The 25,985-nt window shown below is 36.1% G+C and overlaps 1 protein-coding gene across 1 annotated transcript in view; it reads left to right on the top strand.

The window, feature by feature from the left end:
* The window catches only part of FAM227B (family with sequence similarity 227 member B), a 210,254-nt gene that overhangs the window by 152,170 nt on the left and 32,099 nt on the right, over positions 1-25,985 (top strand). Inside the window, exon 13 of the mRNA XM_032417961.1 lies at positions 24,387-24,484. Coding sequence (XP_032273852.1) covers positions 24,387-24,484 — 98 coding nt within the window. The remainder of the gene's footprint in view (positions 1-24,386; positions 24,485-25,985) is intronic.

The following is a 25,985-nucleotide window of genomic DNA, read 5'->3' as shown; positions in this document are numbered from 1 at the left end:
AGATCACATTGTAGTAGCACTCAGTCTTTCTCCCTGAGGAAGTGTCATTATAAAGGACAGGTCTTACTGAGATACTAATTCAAACCTTCCATAAATTCTGTTAGTGTCCTGTGGTCTTACAAATGAAACTTTTGGTGGTGTTCCTTTTCTTGGTATGATTGATTTGATTAAGTTTGGATTCAGTTAGTCCCAGCAGTCAGGGTAGGAGCTTCGTGGTAGCCAGTTCAAAGAATTTGGCATTACCAGCCATTTAAGAGACAATTCTTATTCTAATCATTCATTTTAACTATTAATTTCTCACTCACTTAGAAAGAGTTTGGTTTAATTAAAAACAGATCCAAATTTTGTAAATTTGATCTTGGAATATGGACTTATTTTGATGCATATTGTTAGTGAGAACCCACCCATAGCAGAGGTTTGAGAGCCTGTAATTTATTTTTTAAAATAATGGCATAAAATGCGAGTTTCTTTGTTCAGTACATAAGTCTAACTTATAGTAAATGTTCTGATGAAAAGATTTGGGGAAAAGGGCGGGGAACTGACACTGCGTCATGAAGACCTCTGTGAGCATTTTTCCCATTAGGGCACAATGACTGCAAACAAAGAGGAAATGATGTGGGTGACCCACAGCACCCTCCATTTAACATTAACACGAAGAGGAAAACAGAATGAGCCCTTGCAAAAGTTTTCTCCCCATTACATTTGATTCCTCCACCCACATTTTGAAAGAAACATATGTATATCCTATAAATCGCGCAGAACGCTGACCTCACCAAAATGTGAATTCTTTACCACTTTGATTTCATTACTTCAAGATTTTGAATTTTTTTCATTAACAGTATTCCCCTTTATTCCTCTATGGTAACAGGTAACTACGCACTCCTTGGCTCCTCTTTCCTCCACCATTTTCACAGCAGTAGAGTTGGTTCATTCTTATTTCTATTACAAAGGACTACAGTCAGTTAACAAAAAGTTTGAAGCCCTTGGCAAACATTTTAAAATTATTCTATGACAATGAGTAAAAGAGACATAATTGCTTTCATCTTTCATAGGCTATCATGTTACCTTTCTCTTCTACCAACAATCCATGGGGAAATGAAATTTATGATAATTTGAAATAATTGGGCTCATTAGCAACTTTATGACTTAAAGGGTAAAACCACATCACTCACATTATTTGTTAAGCAACTATAGTATTTAAATGAACTTATAATTACCCACCAATTATTTCAATCATCCTCAAAGATTTGAGTTCAGTGCATTATTTCCTGACAGACACATAGTAAAAATCTGTTTACACTAGGATAACCACTCCATCTTAATCTCCTTTGCTCTTTTTCTTTTCCATATTCTCAGGACATTCCCCAAGGTAACCCTTTGCTGCAGCGAGGGTGGTCTTCTCAAGGTCCCATCTAAATGCCTTGTTATCCGACCTCACCCCTGTGTACACTCCATTGGCCTGCGTTCTTTGTCCATGCCCTGCAAATCCAATCAGTTTATGAGGGAGCCTTCTCTGACAACCTTATCCCATAAACAGTCTCTGTCTCATTCCTAAAAGTTTTATTTCTGATACAACCTCTTTGCCTCTTTATCTCATATTAACTTTGTAATAGATGTTGAATTTTTCACAAGTATTACCCGCATGTGTTTTATCAGCCTATTTGATTGTAATTGACTGCAGCAGCCAGGAATTGTATCCTTTGCTTCTCTGTAACCTTGTAGTATCTTTCTTTCACATAGGCTACAAGAAATATTTCTTGAAGGAAAGCATGATTAAATGGAAAATAGCAAATTTAGTCCCAGGAAATCACATTTGTGGTTTTTTCCCCACGTAATACAGATAGATTAATCTATCCCCTCATGCCTTTTTTTCATATAAATTAACATAATTTGAACATAAATAACATAAACTTAAAATCTTCTTTAAAGCCCTCACTTTTACAAATGAGGAAGTAGAGATTCAAGCAGAAAGTGGGTTGCTGGTGATTACATATGTAGTTTGTGGTGAAATAAAACTGGAATTTAGATTCCTGAATCCTAATTCTGTGTTCTTCTGAAGGGCCATCAATGAGCCCCAGGAGAGACACCAGAATAACAGTGGCGTCTGAGCCATTAGGCCATTTCAGGAAACGCAAAACTGAAAGATAAGGTGAAGCACCTTGCATATCACATGTTTCAGTCTTTTTTACTAAAACATTAGGCAATATACTTATGTATATATTTAATTATATATATGCCCCCATCTTTTTCCTGTAAGGATTTAGGTAACTTTACATAAGTGTGTTCAATATGACAGCATAAAATAACATGCTAAATCAGCAGATAAGAAAAAGAAGGTTTAAGAAAAATGAGATAGAACAAGAAAAGTCTGAGATGAAATTAGAATGTAAAATCCTACTGAGAGATCTTTTACTTTTGCTACACTTGGCTCACAAATAAGGTTGGCTCAAAGCTTTCTGTCTGCCAAGGAAAGGATATGACAATGTTACTTACATACTTGGGCAATATCCATAAAATAAAAACAAACCATTTGTGCACACGAAGTAGATCTATTCCTTATACTAAGACTAAATAGTACTTTTTTTTCCCCCTGTGAATCCCTATATCAATCAGGATAGGCTATATTATAATGTAGTAACAACATCAGCAAAATCTTAGTGGCTTCTCCTGACAAAATTTATTTTTCACTCACATTGTATATCCATTGCATATAGGCTAGAGTCTTTATTAGTAACTCAAACATCCAAGCCAAAGAAGATTTTATCTCCATTCACCATAATCACTGAAGCAGGGAAAAGGGAACTCAATGAACTGTGCATTGGCTCTTAAATCTTTCTCTCAAAAAAACCCCCACACATCATTTTGACTCAGATTTCATTACTTCATTGCTGAGAGCAAGCCATGTGGCCATGCTTATTACTTGAAAGCGGGAAGAGGTTACCATGTGCCTTGGAAGGATAAAAAGGTGAATATTTATTCTGAACAGCCCAATTGATTACCACACACTCCCTAGACAAGCTCTGTATATAATCTAATGAACTATGTTGACGTAGTGAATACAACCAGAGTTGAGTCTATAACATTGTACTATGTCGGCCAAGGACATAAAAACAATGCATAATCTGATAAAAATGGATCTGTAGATGGCTAGGAAAATTCAGTTCTCATATATAGCTCTTTGTGGTCTACCTTAATTGGAGAATGTCTCCATTCTCCAATGCAGAAATAAAACTCAATCACACCTCAATATTTTCAATATTTTCTCTCAACAAAGCTTTTATAAGTATGAAGTAAAAGTGAGTTTGAATTTATACTCCTTAAGAAATAATATTGATAACAGTATTTACTAACATTTATATAACCTTTACAATGTGCCAGGTACTGTGACCTGGATATATGATCTCATTTTTATTCAGTTAATAGTCTATAAAGTAATTATTATTATCATCCAATTATATTTGAAGAAACTGAAGCTTAACAAAATTAATTTGTCCAGGGTCACTTAGTCTACAAATGGCAGAGCTGGCATTTAAATCTGTGTCCATCTGACCCCAAGGCCTACATGTGTAACTAACACACTAGTCTCCTTTGGGAATGCAGGTTAAGTACACATGTGCGTGCTTTAAACTATTTGTCAAGTGGAAGTTAGATCTCCTATCCACTAGGAGAGGAGAAGACCTGGCCTGGATGAGAAGCCTCCCAGACTCTGAGTGAAATTGTCTTGGGTATCCTATAGAGAGGGCTTACATACTTTTAGGGCAAGGAAAATCAAGTTTTCGAAATTCTCTGCCATTGGTGAAATGTTCACAGAGAGCTGTGATAGTTTTCAAAGGAAAACAAGGAGCCATGGTTTGAAAAAAATACTTATAGAATAATACATGTAAAATATTATCCCAACACATGAGTGTTCCAATAAGTAAAAAAGAACCATACAAGATATCTAAAACACAGCAAGAAAGGAAAATGAGAAGGATTTAAGAAAAATATTAACACTTCAATACATATTATTGTCTTATTCTCAGATCCAAAACCTAGCAGAACAGTTTTTTTCTTTTTACTTTTTTTTAATTTGAATTTTAGTTAGTGAACATACAGTGCAATATTGGTTTCTGGAGTAGAATTCACTTATGTACAACACCCAGTGCTCATCACAAGGCCTTCTTTAATACCCAGCATCCATCTAGCCCATCCCCCACCCACGTCCCTCCATCATCCCTCAGTTTGTTCTGTAAGATTAGGGGTCTCTTATGGTTTGTTTCCTTCTCTCTTTTTTTCTTTTCCCCTTTCGTATATGTTCATCTGTTATCTTTCTTAAATTCCATATATGAGTGAGATCATATGGTATTTGTCTTTCTCTGACTGACTTATTTCACTCAGCAGGATACACTCTAGCTCCATCCACATCGTTGCAAATGGAAAGATTTCAATTTTTTGATGGCCGGGTAATATTCCATTGTATATATATATATATACCACATCTTTATCCATTCGTCAGTTGATGGACATTTGGGCTCTCTCCATAGTTTGGCTATTGTTGATAATGCTGCTATAAATTCAGGGTGCATGTGCCCCTTCAAATCTGTATTTTTGTATCCTTTGTGTAAATACCTACTGGTGCAATTGCTGGATCATAAAGTAGTTCTATTTTTAACTTTTTGAGGAAGCTTCATACTGTTCTCCAGAATGGCTACACCAGTTTGCATTCCCACCAACAGTGCAAGGGGGTTCCCCTTTGTCTGCGTCCTTGCCAACAACCTGTTATTTGTTGTTAATTTTAACCATTCTGACCTGTGTGAGGTGGTATCTCATTGTGGTTTTGATTTGTATTTCCTGATGCCGAGTGATGTTGAGCATTTTTTCATGTGTCTATTAGCTATCTGGATGTCTTCTTTAAAAGTGTCTATTCATGTCTTCTGCCCATTTGTTAACTGGATTATTCGTTTCTTGGGTGTTGAGTTTGGTAATTTCTTCATAGATATTGGATACTAACCCTTTATCAGATATGTCATTTTCAAATATCTTCTGCCATTCCGTAGGCTACTTTTTAGTTTTGTTGATTGTTTCCTTTGCTGTGCAGAAACTTTTTATCTTGATGAAGTCCCAATAGTTTTTTGCTTTTGTTTCCCTTGCCTCCAGTGATATGTCTAGTAAGAAGCTGCTAGGGCTGAGGTTCAAAGAGGTTTCTGCCTCTGTTCTTCTCTAGGATTTTGATGGTTTCCTGTCTCACATTTAGGTCTTTCATCCATTTTGAATTTATTTTTGGGTATGGTGAGACAAAGTGGTCCAGTTTAATTCTTCTGCATGTTGCTGTCCAGTTTTCCCAACACCATTTTTTGAAGAGAACTGTCTTTTTTCCATTGGATATTCTTTCTGCTTTGTTGAAGATTAGTTGACCATATAGTTGTGGGCCCATTTCTGGGTTCTTTATTCTGTTTCATTGATCTAGGGTCTGTTTTTGTGCCAATAGCATATTGTCTTGATGACTACAGCTTTGTAATACAGCTTGAAGTCCAGAATCGTGATGCCTCCAGTTTTGTTTTTGTTTTTCAGAATTGCTTTGGCTATTCAGGATCTTTTGTGGTTCCATACAAATTTTAGGATTGTTTGTTCTAGTTCTGTGAAAAATGCTGGTGCTATTTTGATAGGGATTGTGTTAAATGTATAGATTGCTTTGGGTAGTACAGACATTTTAACAATGTTCTTCCAATCCATGAGCATGGAATGCTTTTCCATTTCTTTCTGTCCTCTTCAATTTCTTTCATAAGTGATCCAGAGTTTTTTTAGAATACAGATCTTTTACCTCTTTAGTTAGGTTTATTCCTAAGTATCTTATTGTTTTTGGTGTAACTGCAAATGGGGTCAATTCCTTGATTTTTCTGCTGCTTTGTTATTGGTACATAGAAATACAACAGATTTCTCTACATTGATTTTATATCCTGTAACTTTGCTGAATTCATGTATTAGTTCTAGCAATTTTTTGGCAGAGTCCTTCAGGTTTTCTACATAGAGTATCATGTCATCATAGCAGAACATTTTAAAAGGCATTTTTATACCACAGTTTCCTTTTACTACAGTTTCCTTATACTTTGAATGGTGGAGTGAACACAATGCCAATCTGGCATAATGTGACAGTTTGAGTAATTCAGCAGGGTGGAAAACAAATTTTTTTCCCAATTCTTAGTAATTCTCAATTGATCTGCAACTACAAGAATCCCTGTGTTCTTGTGACACTTCCATCTTTTCTTGTACTATAGCTCTATCATATTGCATTGCAATCATATGAGAATATGTCTCAGACTTATCCCCTGCTCCCCCACACAGACAGTGAGCCCTCTTGTCTTCATCTCTGTATCCCAGGCCTTGAACATGTAGTTGAAACTCAGTAGACATTTGTGAAATGAATGAATATTTGTAAAATGAGTGATAATTTTAATAGATAGCAGTTTTTTGTTAATAGTACCCAATCAGAGTAAACTACCCTGGAGAAACTGAGGAGTTAATCCAAGCATCTTAGCCAAAGCTTTTTTGGTTGTAACAGAAATCCACTCAAACTGTAATGAAATGTTAAAATGGAGACAGTCTCTGTTTTCATTTCTTCTGAGGTCCTAAAGACTGATGACATCAATAGATACATCCTAAAGACCTCCTTGCAGGATATTATCCTATCTTCAGCCTATAAAAGATGGTGAGGATGGCATATTGAAGAATCAAGAGAATTCCTTAAGAGGAAAGTATTAGAGTATTCCTCCTTCCCTCCAGCCCGGTGAGAAAGAGCTTCAGAAGTTGAGATCAAGAAACAGAAGTTGCTGCCAAATTCATTCAAACCCAAGTGTCTCCTATACTTGGGGGAGTATAAGAACTGGTGGGGAATACTGTGGCCCATCATTAGCACTTGAGATTACATATGAGCCCAACAACATTGCACATTATCATTCTTTTTCAATTAAAAAAGGGTATATCAGTGGTGTTGGCATTTCTTTGATTACTGATGTAATTGAACTTTTTTTCAAGATTACCTCCCGATTTTATTCTATTTTATAACTTTTATGTCCTTCATGCAGTTTTTGACTAAGATTTTTGTTTCATCTGTCATTTTATTAGAAATGGTTTTCCCAGGTTTTCTTTTGTAGTGCTTTTTGGCTAGCAGGAGCTTCGAATTTTTATACAACCAAATATACCAATATTTTATTCCATACTGTCTTCTTTTGTAGCCTTCTCCACCACCTATCCCTATATTTTCTTCTTTATTTATGGTTCTGTTTTATTTTCTACATTCATCTCCTCAATCCATCAGAAATTTATTTTTTGTTGATGTGATTAGATTATATGATAATGGGATCTTTCAAAGTGCTTGTGCTAAATTATGCTTTGCTGTTCATTGTGTTCTACATGTATCTAGGATTGTTTTTAAAGGTTGTGATCTCCCTATCCTTTTGGTAAAGACATCCTCACAACCTTTATCAGCTATTCCATAGAGTGCTTTTTTTGTAAGGCCTCCATCAAAAAAGAGAGCTCCATCTGACCCTAGTGCCAAGAAAAGGTAGAAATCTCCCCACAGAAATTCTTTTTTTTTATCTCACAGACATTTTAAAGAGTGTGATGATTATGATGTTCTTGTTTAAGTTGGCTTTTAAAGGCTGAATAATAATGCACTGTATATATAGACCACAATTTCTATATCCAATTCATTCGTTGATGGACACAGGTATATGTTGGTTACTGTAAATAATGCTGTAGTGAACATGGGAGTACAGATATTTCTTTGGGATAATGATTTCATTTCCTTTGGGTATATACCCAGAAGAGATATTGCTGGATCATATGATAGTTCTATTTTTTTTATACAAGTATAATTAGCATATGGTGTTATATTAGTTTCAGGTGTACAATATAGTGATTCAATGATTCTATACATTACTCAGTGCTCATCATGATAAGTGTACTCTTAATCCCCTTCACCTATTTCACCCATCTCCCCCACCCACCTCCCCTTTGGTAACCATCAGTTTGTTCTCTATAGTTAAGAGTCTGTGGGGTTTTTTGTTTCTTTTTTCTTTTTTTTTTTTTAAGATTTTATTTATTTTTTGACAGAGAGAGAGCGAGAGAGGGAACAAAAGCAGGGGGAGCAGGAGAGGGAGAAGCAAGCTTCCCATGGAGCAGGGAGCCCAATGCAGGGCTCAATCCCAGGACCCCATGATCATGACCCGAGGCGAAGGCAGACGCTTAACGACTGAGCCACCCAGGCACCCCTGTTTCTTTTTTTCTTTGCTCATTTGTTTTGTTTCTTAAATTCCACATATGAGTGAAATCATATGGTATCAAACCCCCTGACTGACTTATTTCACATAGCATTATACCCTCTAGATCCATCCATGCTGTTGGCAAGTGGCAAGATTTCATTCTTTTTCATAGCTGAGTAATACTACATTATATATATTTACTACATCTTCTTTATCCATTCATCTATCAATGGACTCTTGGGTTGCTTCCAGTTCTTGGCCATTATTATTATTATATTATTATTACTATTCCATATTATTATTATTATTATTTATTAATAATGCTGCAATAAACATAGGGTGCATATATCTTTTTGAATTAATGTTTTTATTTTCTTTGGATAAATACCCAGTAATGGAATTATTGGGTTATATGGTAATTCTATTTTGTTTCATACCCAGTAATGGAATTGCTGGGTTATATGGTAATTCTATTTTGTTTTGTTTTGTTGTTTTGCAAACACAGTTTTTATTTTATTTTTTTATTTTTTAAGTTTTTATTTAAATTCTAGTTAGTTAACATATAGGGTAATATTGATTTCAGGAGTAGAATTTAGTGATTCATTACTTACATATAACACCTAGTGCTCATCACAATAAGTGCCCTCCTTAATACTATTTTTAATTTTTTGAGAAACCTACATACTGTTTTCTATAATGGCTGCACCAGCTTACATTCCCACCAACAGTGCATGAGGGTTCCTTTTTCTCTCCACATCCTCACCAACACTTGTTATTTCTTCTGTTTTTTATTTTAGCTATTCTGACAGGTGTGAGGTGATATCTCATTGTGGTTTTGATTTGCATTTCCCTGATGATCAATGATACTGAACATTTTTTCATGTAGCTGTTGGCCATTTGTATGTTTTCTTTGGAAAAATGTCTTGCAAATATTTTCTGCCAATCCATAGGTTGCCTTTTCATTCTGTTGTTTGCTTCCTTTGCTGTGTAGTTACACTGTTTGATAAAGTGTTTGATGCAGTCCCACTTATTTATTTTTGCTTTTGTTGCTGAGTATTAATTGTCATATCCAAAAAAATAATTGCCAAGACCAGTTTCAGGAAGCTTTTTCCCTACATTTTTCTCTAGGGATATTTTAGTTTCAGGTCTTATATTTTAGTCTTTACTTCATTTTCAGCTGACTTTTTTGAATGGTGTAAGATAGGGATCCAATTTCTTTCTTTTGCATGTGGATACCCAGTTTTTCCAACACCATTTATTGAGGAAACTATCTCTTCCCCACTGTGTATTTTTGGCACGCTTGTCAAAAGTTAGTTGATTATATATGTGTGTACAATATATGATTGGGTTCATTTCTGGGCTCTCTTTTCTGTTGTATTAGTCTATGTGTCTTTTTTTAGGCTGGTACCATACCATTTGGATTACTGTAGCTTTGTGATATAATTTGAAATCAGGAAGTGTGTGCCTCCAACTTTGTTCATTTTTGTTCAGATTGCTTTGGCTATTAGGGATCTTTTGTGGCTCCATACAAATTTTAAGACTGTTTTTTCTGTTTCTGTGAAAAATGCCACTGGAATTTTGATAGGGATCACATTGATGCTGTATATTGCTTGCTTAGTATGGACATTTTGACAATATTTCTTTCAGTCCATGAACATGAAAATATTTTTCCATTTATTTGTGTCTTCTTCAATTACTTTCACCATCATTTTATAGTTTTCAGTGTACAGATCTTTCACATTCTTGGTTAAATTTATTCCTAAGTATTTTATTCTTTTTGGTGCAATCATAGGTAGGATTGTTTTCTTCATTTCCTTTTCAAGTAGATTATTGTTGGTGTGAAAAATGTAATTGATTGTTTATGTTTATTTTGTATCCTGCATCTTTACTGAATTTCTTTATTACTTCTAACAGTTTTTTTAATGGCATCTTCAGGGTTTTCTACATATAAAATCATGTCACTTCATACAAATGGCTAACAGATACGTGCAAAAATGCTCAGCATCACTCAGCATCAGGGAAATACAAATCAAAACCACAATGAGCTACCACCTCACACTGGTCAGAATGGCTAAAATTAAAAACTCAGGAAACAACAGATGTTAGCGAGGGTACAGAGAAAGGGGAACCCTCTTACACCATTGGTGGGAATGCAAACTCATACAGCCGCTCTGGAAAACAGTATGGATGTTCCTCAGAAAGTTAAAAAAAGAACTACCTTCGAACATAGGGGAAGGGAAGGAAAAATAAAATAAGATGAAAACAAAGAGGGAGGGAAACCATAAGAGACTCTTAACTATAGGAAACAAACTGAGGGTCACTAGAGGGGAGGTGGGTGGAGGGATGAGCATTAAGGAGGGCACTTGATGTAATGAGCACTGGGTGTTATATACAACTGATGAATCACTAAATTCTACCCCTGAAAGTAATAATGCCCTACATGTTAACTAAATTGAATTTAAATAAAAAAATAAAATCATGTCACTTGCAAATAGAAATAACTTTACTTCTTCCTTTACAATTTTGATGCCTTTTATTCCTTTTTCTCATCTGATTACCCTTGCTAGTACTCCTAGTATTATGATGAATAGAAGTGGCAACATTAGGCATCCTTGCCTTGTACTGAATATTAGAGAAAAAGTTCTAAGTGTTTCCCCATTGATTATGATATTAGCTATGGGTTTTTCTTAAACAAACTTTATTGTGTTGAAGACATTTTCTTCTATACCTATTTTATTGAGTTTTTATCATGAATGAATGTTGAACTTATTCAAACGTGTTTTCTACATCTATTGAGATGATCGTGTGGTTTTTATCTTTTATTCTGCTGATGTGGTGTATCTCATTGATTGATTTGCATATGTTAAGCCAATCTTGTATCCCAGGGATAAACCCTACTTGGTCATGGTATATAATCTTTTTGACATGTTGTTGAATTTGATTTGCTAGAGTTTTACTGAGGAATTTTGTATCTATGTTCATCAGAGATATTGGCTTATAGTTTTCCTTACTTTTGGTGTGGTTGGCTGACTTTGGTGTCAGGGTGATACTGTCCTCATAAAATGAGTTTGGAAGTATTACCTCTGCTTCTATTTTTTGGAAGTTTTAAAAGGATTTGTATTAATTCATCATTGAATGTTTGTTAGAATTCAGCCCTTCATGCCATCTGGTCCTGTGCTTTCCTTTATTGGGAGATTCTTTTATTACCACTCCAGTCTCCCTATTTGTTATCGACCCATTCAGGCTATCTATTTCTTCTTGATTCAGTTTTGCTAGATTATAAGTTTCCAAGAATTTACTGACTTCTTCTAGAGTATTCAAATTATTAGCATATAATTATTCACTGTAGTCTCTTATGAATCCTTTGTATTTCTGTGGTTTCAGTTGTAATGTCTCTTTTATTTCTGATTCTATTTGAGTCCTCTTTTCTTGATGAGGCTAAAGGTTTGTCTATTTTATTTATCTTTTCAAAAAACCAGTTCTTAGTTTCATTGATCTTTTCTACTTATAATCTCTATTTCATTTATTTCTTTCCTTCTAGTAACTTCAGGCTTAGTTTATTATTCTTTTTCTAGTTCCCTGAGGTGTAAAATTAGGTTGTTTATTTGAGATTTTTCTTGTTGCTTAATGTAGGCATTTTTCATTATGAACTTCCCTCTTAAAACTGCTTTTGATGCAGCCCATACATTTTGGTATGCTGTACTTCCATTTTCTTTGTCTCGAGATTTTTTTTAATTTCTCTTTTGATTTCTTGTTTGATCCATCAGTTATTCAGTAGCATGTTGTTTAATCTCCACGTATTTGTGAAATTTCTAGTTCTCTTCTTGTAATTGATTTCAGTTTCATACCATTGTGATTATAAGAGTTTCTTGATATGATTTCAGTCTTCTTAAATTTATTAAGACTTATTTTGTGACCTAACATAAGATCTATCCTAGAGAGTGTTCCACATGCATTTAAGAAGAATGTGTAACCTTTTGTTTTTGGATGGCATATCCTAGAGATGTCTGTTGAGTCCATCTGGTCTAATGTGTCATTTAAAGCCAGTGATTTTTATTGATTTTCTGTCTGAATTACCTATCGATTGGTAAAAGTTGGGTATTAAAGTCCCCTCTGTGGGGCGCCTGGGTGGCTCAGTTGGTTAAGTGACTGCCTTCAGCTCAGGTCATGATCCCAGGGTCCTGGGATTGAGCCCTGCATTGGGCTCCCTGCTCAGCCGGAAGCCTGCTTCTTCCTCTCCCACTCCCCCTACTTGTGTTCCCTCTCATGCTCTCTCTCTCTCTCTCCCTATCAATTAAGTAAATAAATAAAATCTTTTAAAAAAATAAAAAATAAAAAAAGTCCCCTCTATAATGGTATTGCTGTCCATTTTCCCCTTTAGGTCTGTTACTATTTGCTTTATATATTTAGGTGCTCAAATATTGAGTGCACAAATATTTAAAAATTTATATCCTCTTGTTGGAATGACCCCTTTATCATTATTTAATGACCTTTGTCTCTTTTTTACAGTCTGTCTTAAAGTCTGTGTTGTCTGATATAAGTATAGTTACCCCAACTTTCTCTTAGTTTTTATTTGTATAGAATATCTTTTTATATCCTTCACCTTCAGTCTGTGTGTGTCCTTACATGTGAAGTGAGTCTCTCCTGGACAGCACATAGATGGGTCCTATTTGTCTGTTTATCCATTTGTCCCTCTGTCTTTTAATTGGAGAAATTTAGTCCATTTACATTTATAGGTAATTATTGATATACATGTACTTATTGCCATTTTTAAAATTATTTTCTGGCTGTTTTGTAATTTCTTTGTTCCTTTCTTCTTCTCTTACTCTCTTCCCTTGTGATATGATGGTTTTTTTTGTAGTAGTATGCCTAGATTCCTTTCTCTGTATCTATTATGTATCTACTATAAATTTTTGCTTTGTGGAAGGGAGAAAAGGTGGCGGAGTAGTAGGAGACCCTATTCTAACTGGTCCTGGGAATTGAGCTGGATTTCTACCAGACCACTCTGAACAGCCATGAAATCAGCCTGAGATGTAAGAAAATAGATCTGGATCTCTACAAACAGAATATCGCAGGCAGTTGGTTTCGAGGTACAAAGCAGGGAGCCGTGATTCCGCAGGCAGATTTTGGAGGATAGACGAAAGGGGGAGGGAGCTGAGATGTAGGGATCCTACACCACCAGTGAGCAATAGCCTCCCATGCTGGGGATGGGGCAGACTGGTAGCGGTGGGGAAAGGACTTTAGGGCAGCCCCCCAGACTGAAATCTGGATCAGCGGGGCCGCACGTGTGAAATGGGGGCAGCTGGTGGTTTTAGAAGCACAAAGGGCAGAGACGTGCCCCAACCTGGAGGCGAAGACTGGGAGTACTGCTGAGGGGCGCACAACCCAGGACACTGCAGTTTATAGCAGCATAGAAATGGCGATAGTGTGGCCTGGAGAGCTCACTGAAGAACAGACTGCAATCTCTCTGCTCTGAGGCAGAGGGTTGGAAACGGTCCCTTCTGCTCTGACCCTCAGAAGAGACACAGAAAGCCACCAGGGAAAGCCGCCAGAGAACAAAAGCCCCCAAAAACCCGTTTTTACTGAGCCCATCCACCACCATAGGGGGCAGGGCAACTCTGCCCAAAGCGGGTTGCCTGAGTAACAGCATGGCAGGCCCCTCCCCCAGAAGACAGGCTGGGAAAACAAGAGGCCAGCAACCCTAAGGTCCCTATAAAACCCTAAGGTCCCTATAAAAGCATCTTGCTTGGGTTGTGGTCAATAATTTGGACTCTATACATTCCCTCAACCACCCCTCAAAAGAATGACTAGGAGGAGGAACCCCCAAAATAGAAAGACTCAGAGACTATGACTTACGCCACAGATTTACAAATGGATGCAGATACAACCAAGATGTCGGAGATGGAATTCAGGCTAGCAGTTGTGAAGACAATAGCTAGAATGGAGAAATCAGTTAATGGCAACATAGAGTCTCTAAGGGCAGAAATGAAAGCTGAATTGGCAGAACTTAAAAATGCTATCAATGAGATCCAATCTAATCTAGATAATCTAACAGCTCGGGTAAAAGAGGCAGAAGAACAAATTAGTGACCTAGAAGACCAATTAATAGACAAAAAGGGAAAAGAGGAGGCCAGGGAAAAACAACTCAGAATCCATGAAAATAGAATCAGAGAAATAAGTGACACCATGAAACTTTCCAATGTCAGAATTACTGAAATCCCTGAGGGGGTGGAGAGAGAGAGAGGACTAAAAGATATATTTGAGCAAATCATAGCTGAAAACTTCCCTAATCTGGGGAATGAAACAAAGATTCTTGTCCTAGAGGCAGAGAGGACCCCTCCCAAGATCAAGGAAAACAGGTCAATGCCCGGGCATGTAATAGTAAAACTCGCAAATCTTAGAACCAAGGAAACCATCTTAAGGGCAGTTGGGGGAAGAGATTCCTTACGTACAAAGGGAGGAACATCAAAATAACGTCAGACCTATCCACAGAGACCTGGCAAGCCAAAAATGCCTGGCAAGACATATTCAGGGTACTAAACGAGAAGAACATGCAGCCAAGAATACTTTATCCGGCAAGTCTGTCATTTAGAATGGATGGAGAGATGCAGAGCTTCCAAGACCGGCAGAAACTGAAAGAATATGTGACCACTAAGCCAGTCCTGCAAGAAATATTAAGGGAGGTTCTATAAAAGGAGAAAGACCCCAAGAGTGATATAGAAAAGAAATCTACAGGGACAATCTATAAAAACAAGGTCTTCACAGGCAACATGATGACAATAAATTCACATCTTTTAATAATCACTTGCAATGTGAATGGCCTAAAGGCTCCCATAAAACGGCACAGGGTTGCAGATTGGATAAAAAGACAGGACCCATCCATATGCTGTCTACAAGAGACTCATTTTGAACCTAAAGATACATCCAGACTGAAAGTGAAGGGATGGAGATCCACCTTCCATGCCAACGGACCTCAAAAGAAAGCTGGGGTAGCAATTCTTATATCAGACAAATTAGATTTTAAACCAAAGACTGTAGTTAGAGACACAGAAGGACACTATATCATTCTTAAAGGGTCTATCCAACAAGAAGATCTAACAATTGTAAATATCTATGCCCCCAACATGGGAGCAGCCATCTACATAAGCCAACTGTTAACCAAAATAAGGAGTCATATTGATAACAATACATTAATTGTAGGAGACCTCAATAATCCACTCTCAGCAATGGACACATCATCTAAGCAGAAAATCAACAAAGAAACAAGAGCTTTGAATGACACCCTGGAGCAGATGGACCTCATAGATATATACAGAACATTCCACCCTAAAACAACAGAATACTCATTCTTCTCGAGCACACATGGAACTTTCTCCAGAATAGACCACATACTGGGTCACAAATCAGGTCTCAGCTGATACCAAAAGACAGATTATTCCCTGCATATTCTCAGACCATAATGCTTTAAAACTGGAACTCAATCACAAGAAAAAATTTGGCAGAAATTCAAACACTTGGAAGCTAAAGACCACCCTGCTCAAGAATGTTTGGGTCCACCAGGAAATCGAAGAAGAACTTAAACAATTCATGGAAATCAATGAGAACGAAAACACATCGGTCCAAAACCTATGGGTTACTGCAAAGGCGGTCCTAAGGGGGAAATACGTAGCCATCCAAGCCTCACTCAAAAAAATAGAAAAATCCCAAATTCACCAACTAACTTTATACCTTAACGAACTAGAGAAAAAGCAACAAATGATGCCTATGCCGTGCATTAGAAGAGAAATAATTAAGATTAGAGCAGACATCAATGAATTAGAAACCAGAAACACAGTAGATCAGATCAATGAACCTAGAAGCTGGTTCTTTGATAGAATTAATAAGATCAATAAACCACTGACCAGACTTATCCAAAAGAAAAGAGAAAGGACCCAAAGTAATAAAATTATGAATGAAAGGGGAGAGATCACAACTAACACCAAGGAAATAGAAACAATTATTAGAAATTATTATCAACAACTATGATGGAAAAACATTCCATGCTCATGGATCAGAAGAATAAACATTGTTAAAATGTCTATGCTACCCAGAGCAATCTATACCTTCAATGCCATCCCCAATCAAAATTCCAATGACATTTTTCAAAGTGTTGGAACAAACAATCCTAAAATTTGTATGGAATCAGAAAAGACCCGAATCACCAAGGAAATGTTGAAAAAGAAGAACAAAGCTGGGGGCATCACATTGCCCGATTTCAAGCTATATTACAAAGCAGTGATCACCAAGACAGCATGGGACTGGCACAAAAACAGACATATAGACCAATGGAACAGAATAGAGAGCCCAGATATGGACCCTCAACTCTATGGTCAAATAATCTTTGACAAAGCAGGAAAAAATATGCAATGGAAAAAAGGCAGTCTCTTCAATAAATGGTGCTGGGAAAATTGGATAGCCACATGCAGAAGAATGAAACTCGACCATTCTCTAACACCATACACAAAGATAAACTCAAAATGGATGAAAGATCTCAATTTGAGACAGGAATCCATCAAAATCCTAGAGGAGAACATAGGCAGTAACCTCTTTGACATCGGCCACAGCAACTTCTTTCAAGATACATCTCCAAAGGCTAGTGAAACAAAAGCAAAAATGAATTTTTGGTACTTCATCAAGATAAAAAGCTTCTGCACAGCAAAGGAAACAGTCAACAAAACAAGGAGGCAACCCACAGAATGGGAGAATATATTTACAAATGACACTACAGATAAAGGGCTGGTTTCCAAGATTTATAAAGAACTTCTCAAACTCAACACCCAAAAAACAAATAATCAAGTCAAAAAATGGGCAAAAGACATGAACAGACACTTCTCCAAAGATGACATACAAATGGCTGACAGACACATGAAAAAATGTTTATCATCATTAGCCATCAGGGAAATTCAAATCAAAACCACATTGAGATACCACCTTACACCAGTTAGAATGGCAAAAATTGACAAGGCAAGAAACAACAAATGTTGGAGAGGTTGTGGAGAAAGGGGAACCCTCTTACACTGTTGGTGGGAATGCAGGTTGGTACATCCACTTTGGAAAACAGTGTGGAGGTGCCTCAAAAAATTAGAAATAGAGCTACCCTATGACCCAGCAATTGCACCCCTGGGTATTTACCCCAAAGACACAGATGTAGTGAAAAGAAAGGGCATATGCACCCCAATGTTCATAGCAGCAATGTCTGCAATAGCCAAATTGTGGAAAGAGCCAAGATGCCCTTCATCAGACAAATGGATAAAGAAGAGGTGGTCCATATATACAATGGAATATTCCCTCAGTCATCAGAAAGGTTGAATACCCAACTTTTACATCAACATGGATGGGACTGGAGGAGATTATGCTCAGTGAAATAAGTCAAGCAGAGAAAGTCAATTATCATATGGTTCCACTTATTTGTGGAACATAAGGAATAGCATGGAGGACATTAGGAGAAGGAAGGGAAAAATGAAGGGGGGGAAATTGGAGGGAGAGATGAACCATGAGAGACTATGGACTCTGAGAAACAACCTGAGGGTTTTAGAAGGGAGGGGGGTGGGGGGATGTTTTAGCCCAGTGATGGGTATTAAGGAGGGCATGTACTGCATGGAGCACTGGGTGTTATACGAAAACAATGAATCATGGATCACTACATCAAAAACTAATGATGTATTGTATGGTGACTAACATAACATAATAAAATAAAATGTAAAAAAAATAAATAAATTGTTTCTACCTCTTAAAAAAATAAATTTTTGTTTTGTGATTACATTGAGCCTTACATAAAATAACTTATATTTTTTTAAGATTTTATTTATTTATTTGTCAGAGAGAGAGAGAGAGCAGGAGTGGGGGGTAGGGGCAGAAGGAGAAGCAGGCTCCCCGCTGAGCAAGAAGCCCGATGTGGGACTCAATCCCAGGATCCTGGGATCATGACCTGAGCCAAACGCAGATGCTTAACCGAATGAGCCACCCAGGGGTTTCTAAAACAACTTATATTTATAACAACCTATTTATGTTGATAACAACTTAAGTTTGAACACATTCTAAAATTTTACATTATTATTCCTCCCCCATGGTTTATGTTTTTGAGGTCACAATTTTTTTTACTTTATGTATCCATTAACAAATTATTGAGTTATAGTTATTTTTAATACTTTTGTCTTTTAACCTACATACTAGATTTGTAAATGATTAAGTCACCACCTTTACAACATAAGATTATTCTGAATTTTGCTATGTATTTACCTTTACTAGTGAGATTTATACTTTCATGTGTTTTCCTATTACTAATTAGCATCCTTTGGTTTCAGCTTAAAGAAATCCCTTTAACATTCTTGTAAGGCAGTGATGAACTCCTTTTGCTTTTGTTCATCTGGAAAACTCTTTATCTCTCCTTCAATTCTAAAGGACAGCTTTGCTGGGTAGAGTGTTCTTGTTTGGCAGGTTTTTTTCTTTCAGCACTTTGAATATATCATGTCACTGCCTTCTGGCCTTCAAAGTTTTGCTGAAAAATCTAATAATCTTATGGGAGTTTCCTTGTACATAACAAATTGTTTTTCCCTTGCTGCATATAAGATTCTCTCCTTGTCTTTAGCTTTTGAGAATTTAATTATAATGTGTCTTGGTGTGGATCTCTTTGGTGTTATTTTATTTGGAACTCTGGGCTTCCTTGATCTAGATGTATATTTCCTTCCATAGGTGAGGGAAGTTTTTAGCTATTATTTCTTCAAATAAGTTTTCTGACCTTTTTCTCTCTCTTTTCTCCTTCTGAGACCCCTATAATGCAAATATTATATGATCTGCTTGAGGTTGCCTCATAAGTCCTTTAAGCTATCTTTACTCTTCTTGATTCTTCCTCTTTTCCTCCTCATCCTGTCCTCCCTCCTCCTCCTCCTCCCCCTCCTCCTCCTCCTTCTTCCTCTTTGTCTTCTTTACTGCTCTTATTGGATGAATTTCACTACCTAGTTTTCAAGTTTGGTGATCCTTTATTCCATGTCATCTAGTCTTCTATTGAACCCCTCTATTGTATTTTTCAGTTCTGTTATTGTATTCTTTAGCTCTGAGATTTCTGTTTGGTACTTCCTTATATTTTCTATCTCTGCATTGGAATTCTCACTTTGTGCATGCATTGTTCTCCTGACCTCAGTGAGCACCTTTATGATTTCCTTTGAATTCTTTATCAAGTACATCACTTATCTCTGTTTTGTTAATTTTTTTCCCCTTAGGTTTTAACTTGTTTTTTCATTTGTAACATATTCCTCTGTTTCTTCATTTTCCTAGACTCTCTGTGGTTTCCATGCATTAGGTAAAACAGCCACTTCTCCCAGTCTTGAAGGAGTAGCCTTTTGTAGGAGATGAATCTTACCATTCAACCCTGCCCTACCTCTTGGTTTTTCTCATTTGTGATTTGTTAAAGCAGCCTACTTTGTTCTTAGTGGCTCCTAGTAGTTGAGGGTGTGTCAAGAACTGTCAGTATCCCAAAGGGAAGGATCTCGGTCAATATTTAGATTCAGGCTGAGTGGAAGCCAGACCCTCAGGCAGTAGCTTTGAAAATATGCAAATATATGTCTTTCAGAAGATTAGGAGATGGACATTTCTGTCTGTTTTCTCTGCGCTGAGCCCTGGGGTGATAGCAAATAAAGAGCTGTTTCTTTGTTTGCTACTGTCCTATAGAACCCATGAACACAAACCTTGCTGGCTACCAGAACCAGGTTTTCAAGAGATGGGTCCTCGGGGTAGTAGCCACAAAAGTCTGTGCCCTAGCCTTCTCTTTTATAGAACATTTTAAGATGTGGAATGGTGGGAACATAGTTGCAACATACAACCCATCAATAATAAGTCATATAATCACTAATCTGAAGAATGTAAAGAATTTTTATGACACCAGGCAAGACTGTCAAGGCTTGGTTATAAAATAAAGGTAATCCCAATTCATTTCAATTTTATTATTTTTAGCAATTATACTTTGTGTTACCATGTACAATGAAATTAGTCTTAATTTTTATATCTTTTTAAAAGTTCTTATGTAGATAAATTTACATATGATACAGGAAAAAAGAGTTTCCCAGACAATATGTTCTAATTTTTGCTTCAGAATCCATTTAGTGGTCAGTTTTTTTAAATGTTTTCCATTCTACAGGAAAGACTTAAAATGGGTCTAGTTTCCTTCCAAAACACCTTTGATCAAGTCAAGCTTAAAAGCTATTTTGGTTTACATTTGTAATGTTTGGCTCCATAGAGCCTTAGTTCATAAATATACTAGTTCCTTATTTCAGATACTTGTCACTTAGTTCTTTATACAAAACCATAGAAATATTTAAAAACTGTTCATTTTGCCCCTATAACTTGTCTAAGCAATGATTTTGTCCTTAAAGACACAGATATGATTCATAGTAAGAAGTAATAGAGGGGCACTTGGGTGGCTCAGTCAATTGAGCATCCGACTCTTGGTGTGGGGTCAGGTCAGGATCTTGCAGTCATGGGAGGAAGCCCTGCATCAGGCTCTATGCTCAGGGCAGAGTCTGCTTCAGATTCTCTCTCCCTGCCCCTCTTGCTATGTCTCTCTTTCTCGCTCTCTCTCTTAAAAAAAAAAAAGTAATAGAAAGAAGTAAACTCCCAAGCCAAAATAAAGTAATAATATTGTATTTTCCTTGGGAAACTAATGTGATATGGATCACTATCTTATTACACATAAAATCTTCATGTCTTGAATATATTAAATTTAGCTCAAAGTTGGTGAAACCCAAGGATGCTAGTGATACCTTACATACATATAGCACTTCATAGTTAACAAAGTACATTTGTAGGCACTTAAACTCTCTAACCTCTCTGTGAGATTATTCGCAATTATATATGTTATGTTAACATTACTAGGAAAAGAAATTTAATTGTACCTTAGAGCATTGTGAAGAAGTCCTTAATGCTTCATTTTGCTAATTTAAAACAAATTGCATATAGAGAGGTGGGAGAATGGTTCTACATATAGCTATGTAGACAGATGTAACTTGTTTGAGGTCTAATATGTAAACAAACCTATCATTGGGTCTGCGAATGCTAAGATTGAAGGGACTTGGGGAAGTATATGTATAGGGATCTGAAAAAATCTGGGAAGCATGATAAGAAAATATATGCAATAAGACAGAACATATTCATGGGTATGCAATACTTTCTTCAAAATAATTGTATCATTTTCCTATATTACTGAAACAAAATTGTGTTTTACTTCTTATTTGCTCAGATCACATATATTTTGCAGAATGACTACCTGTGTTTTCTCTTTCCTTTGTTTCCCCTTCAATACTAGATAAAAGTCTCTTTCTAAGAGTAATTCTAATTTAAGTTAGATATATTCTGAAATGAGTCTCTGAGTAACACTTCTTTTGTTTCTATAGTTTATTCAATAATTGTATTAATACATATGGCCTGTATGAAGTTTAATTTTGTCGAGATATATGAGTTATTTGCATCTCAGAAAGACTATTAGTGGAAACTACAAAAGTGGATAGAGATAATCATACTTACTTGCATAAGTGTCTCCCTTTTAAACATCCCTAAAATAGGGGCACCTGGAAGACTCAGTTGGTTAACTGTCCAACTCTTGGTTTTGGCTCAGGTTGTGATCTCATGGGTTGTGCGATAGAGCCCTGTGTCAGACTCTATGCTCAGCAGGGAGTCTGTTTGGAGATTCTCTCCCTCTTCCCCTCCCCCTCCTTGTGTGTGCTCCTCTCTTTCTCTCTCTCCCTCTCTCAAATAAATAAATCTTTAAAAAAAAAAAACCCTAAAATAAAAAGGGGATAATTATGGAAATGGATTTTTTCCAACGTAGGTAGAGTAAGAGTAGAATATTTTGTCACTAGTGAAATTTCTGAAGCCTAATAAGAACAGCTGAGATTTTTTTGAGAGAGAGAGAGAGAAAGAGAGTGGGGGTGGGGGGCTGCAGAGGGAGAGGGAGAGAGAGAATCTTAAGCAGGCTCCACACCCAGCATGGAGCCCAACATGGGCTCCACCTCACAACCCTGAGATCATGACCTGAGCTGAAATCAGGAGTCAGACACTGAACCAACTGAGCCACCGAGGTGCCCTGAGACATATTTTCTTATGGTTTTATCAAATAGAATCACTTTTGGTTTTTCAGATGATCTTGTTCTCAAGCTTTTAGGGATATGAGAACAGAGGATATAGGAAAACTGTAATCAGGGGAAAATTGATATTCTCACCTATAATAAATTATGGATTAGGGGACTATAGGAGAAGAAAGCTAATAAATATAGTCATTTTAAGATTACTATTACTCTTATCATATCTGGGTGGGGTTTTTCTTTTTTGTGGGATTTTTTTTGCAAATTTTTTCTTTGAAACTTTTACTCCTAAAATTTCCTTGCTTTGTGTTTTTCATGTATCTCTTACTTTTTTGTCTTTTGCCATTACTCCCAGCTGGGGATTTTCGCCTGATATTAATGTATATGACCTTCTATTGACTGATTTTACAACCAGGGTTAAATATTCTGAAAAGTAAGAGTTTTTCTGTAGATACAATGGACATGAAGTAGAGGTCCTCTTAATATTATGTCTGTTCATAGAGACCAGAAATTAAATAATATTACCTAAATATGTATTTAAGAATGATTCAAAATTGAGCAAGTTTTATTTTTTTAATTATTCCTCCCAGAGAATATTTTTGTTTGTTTTTTACTTATCTTGCCAGTGTTTCTTTATACAAATGAAGGCAAATACAATATATTCTTATACTAAAGTTAGCACACTGTATATATTCAATCAAATTATGTACTCTGTCCTGTACCTTGCTTTCATCACTTAATGATATGACCTGTAGACCTCTTCAAATCAGTATAGGGATCTTCCTCATTTCTTCTTATAGCTGCATAGTTTTCCATCAAATGGGGTGCCTTTTTTTAACTAGTACTTGACTACTATTAAATACATGGGTTGTTTATAATCCCTAAATTTTGTAAGTTATGCCACAATCAATACCCTTGTACTTGTGTTCTCTCATACTTACATAGGAGATTGTATAGGATATAGTCTCAGAAGAGGGATTGCTGGGTCAAAGAGAAAATATGTCTGTATTTTTGTAGATATTGCCAGATGCCCCTCTATAAGAGATTGTTTGTTTTTGAGCATGTTTTAAAGAAAATAAATCATATGGTTTATTACCTTTCTTGCCCATTCTAACTTCAACTTAATATAACCTTGGTTCCACTCAAAATTTTAAAATTCAGGTTCCTAACCAATTCTTTCCTTTGTCAGAGATAAATGTCTACTTGCCTCTAACATTTCAGACTTTTATCTAATACCTTTGAATGTCTAGTGTCAAAAATCAATCTGAGTGACTTTCTTTAACTCTTCAGAGCTTTATCATCAACATTACAACCTGTAGATCCAATTAGCCTACCTGGTACCTGATAATAATAATCAGTGCCACAATCTAGTACAAACCTCAGGTTACCTGTTTTCTCTGCTCTGTATTAAGGTATGCTTAATAACTAGCTTGTTTTTTTAGGCGGATTGACATACCAATTAAACCATACAGTTCTCCTCTTCTTTAAGACATGGCAAGGTTACCTTCATGTATATTCATGCTGCTTGCAGGGAAAACTTACCAAGTCTTTCCTTATTTGGGTTTGTTGCCAGTGTATGGAAAAGGTGGACCCTAACATGCAGAGGCCCAACCCTCCTATTGCATTAAACTAGAGGGTCATGGACAAAGCTCTGGGCTCTGAAGCAAAAGACCTAGGCCTGTGTCTTAAATGATACCTTAGAGATATAGCTTAGAGTCATACAATTTCCTACACTTAGTTATATCACCTGTAAATTGTGGAAAATCTGACTTGGCTCACAGAATGTTTGTGACAGTAATATGATATACTATAAGTAAATGAGTTTTATCAATTCTAAAGCCTTGTTAAGTAAAAATGAGATGGTATATTTATTTCCTCTAACTGAGGCAAGCTATAACAATATCTTAACCTCTATCTCATCTATTTTTGGTTCTTTCCATGTTTAGAGTACATTGCTAAAAGAAAAAAGCATTATGCCTTTTTGTAAAGGAAAAAAAAGCCAGAATTTAAGAAAATATTTTGTTTTCTCTTTTAGCTATAGACTTCAATATGGCAAAAATTTTAAAGAACCCAAGAGCATATACAATGCCCACATTCAAGGAAGAATCAAGTGTATCAAGACTAACAACAAAGGTTTGGAGCATAGTAATTATTAAAAATGTTCTTACTTCTTTAATTTGCTTTATAATTAGTTGAACAGCTTCATATAGGCAGTGTTCATTATTACATTCCTGACATATGTCTTAGAAAAATTTAATGATCAAAAGTGATTTATTGGAGAGGATAATCTTAATGTTAAAAAGTCTTATTGTTTTTTGAAAATATCCTCATCTCTAAACTAAAAAGATAAACCATACCATTCATCTTTTCTCAACTTCTGGCACTGCTTGTCCTTGGGTTGATATACAAACATGGCTCTGATCTCAATAAGTTCTAGTCAGGGTTGCAGGGAAAACTTCATAAGAGTTTTCAGCAATGGCTGACCTGTCCCCACCTCTTAAACCATGATCCTGGGATAACTGGCCATATGTAGATACTATTACTGATAAGTCTTGGTTGCTTAGTTTTTCCATGTTTCTGATAGTGCCTCCCTAATAGAGATCCTTATGGACTTCTCCATTTTGTGTTGCTTTAGCCAAGATTTGATGAGTTTACTGGCTTGGTATTCTGAATTTGATCTCTTGTTAGACAACTAGGTTTTAAATTTGTTGCAGTCTTTATTGCTAATATTTTGTCTGAATTGTCTAGTCAAGTCTGACCATAAATTTTATGTTATGCCTATTTAAAAACCACTTTCTGAAGTCAGTATTCATATATTTCCTGATCTTTAATAATCCAGATATATAGAACAGTGCTTATAGTGTTATATATATATATTATATATATATATATTTTATATATATATAAGCTATATATATATATATATATGGTTTGTAAGTCCTTAAAATAGAAACTGGTGATCTCTAGGAGTCAATTTGGGATCAATGATGCTATCACACCATTGGGGGTGGGGGACACGTACAATATTGCTGGATTTAGAAATCAGGAAATGTAATAGAAATTGTATATGTGATCTTCAGCAATCACTAAAAATGGCTCTTTGTACCTTGTTTACAAATTGAAGAAATATGGACAGGTGGATTTATAACTGACTGAACAACCTTTTTCAGATGACGCTGTTAAAAGATGGAAAGCAAATTGCAGATACACCTTTGGTAATGCACCACATCACTGCATCATTGGCCCTGTCCTATGTAGATTATTTTATCAAAAACTTGGATAAAAATATGGTTGCCATTTTTATTAGATATGTAGATGCCATAAACCTTGGAAAAACTACAAACACATTGGATGACCAAAAGTTTACAACAGTCGAGTATTGGGCATCAAGTATCTTAGAGATAAAGTTTTATTATGGAAAAAGCATAAAGGTCCAAAATTATAGCTGCATAAGTATAGGATAATAAAGCCATGGGATAGAGGCATCTGAAAAGATTTAAAAATTGTCTTTTAAAGTAACCTCTGTATGTATCAACAGAGAATGTTGTTGACCCCCAAATCTACTGCATTCTTGAGCTATATAAACAGACATGTGGGATCTACTCTGTGCTGATTAAACAATTGTGTATTATGT

The sequence above is a fragment of the Phoca vitulina genome, unplaced genomic scaffold (genome assembly GCF_004348235.1).
Source record: "Phoca vitulina isolate PV1807 unplaced genomic scaffold, GSC_HSeal_1.0 scaffold20, whole genome shotgun sequence".
Classification (NCBI taxonomy): domain Eukaryota; kingdom Metazoa; phylum Chordata; class Mammalia; order Carnivora; family Phocidae; genus Phoca; species Phoca vitulina.
The sequence above is the reverse complement of the archived record's forward strand: the minus strand, read 5'-3'. Positions and strand labels throughout refer to the sequence as shown.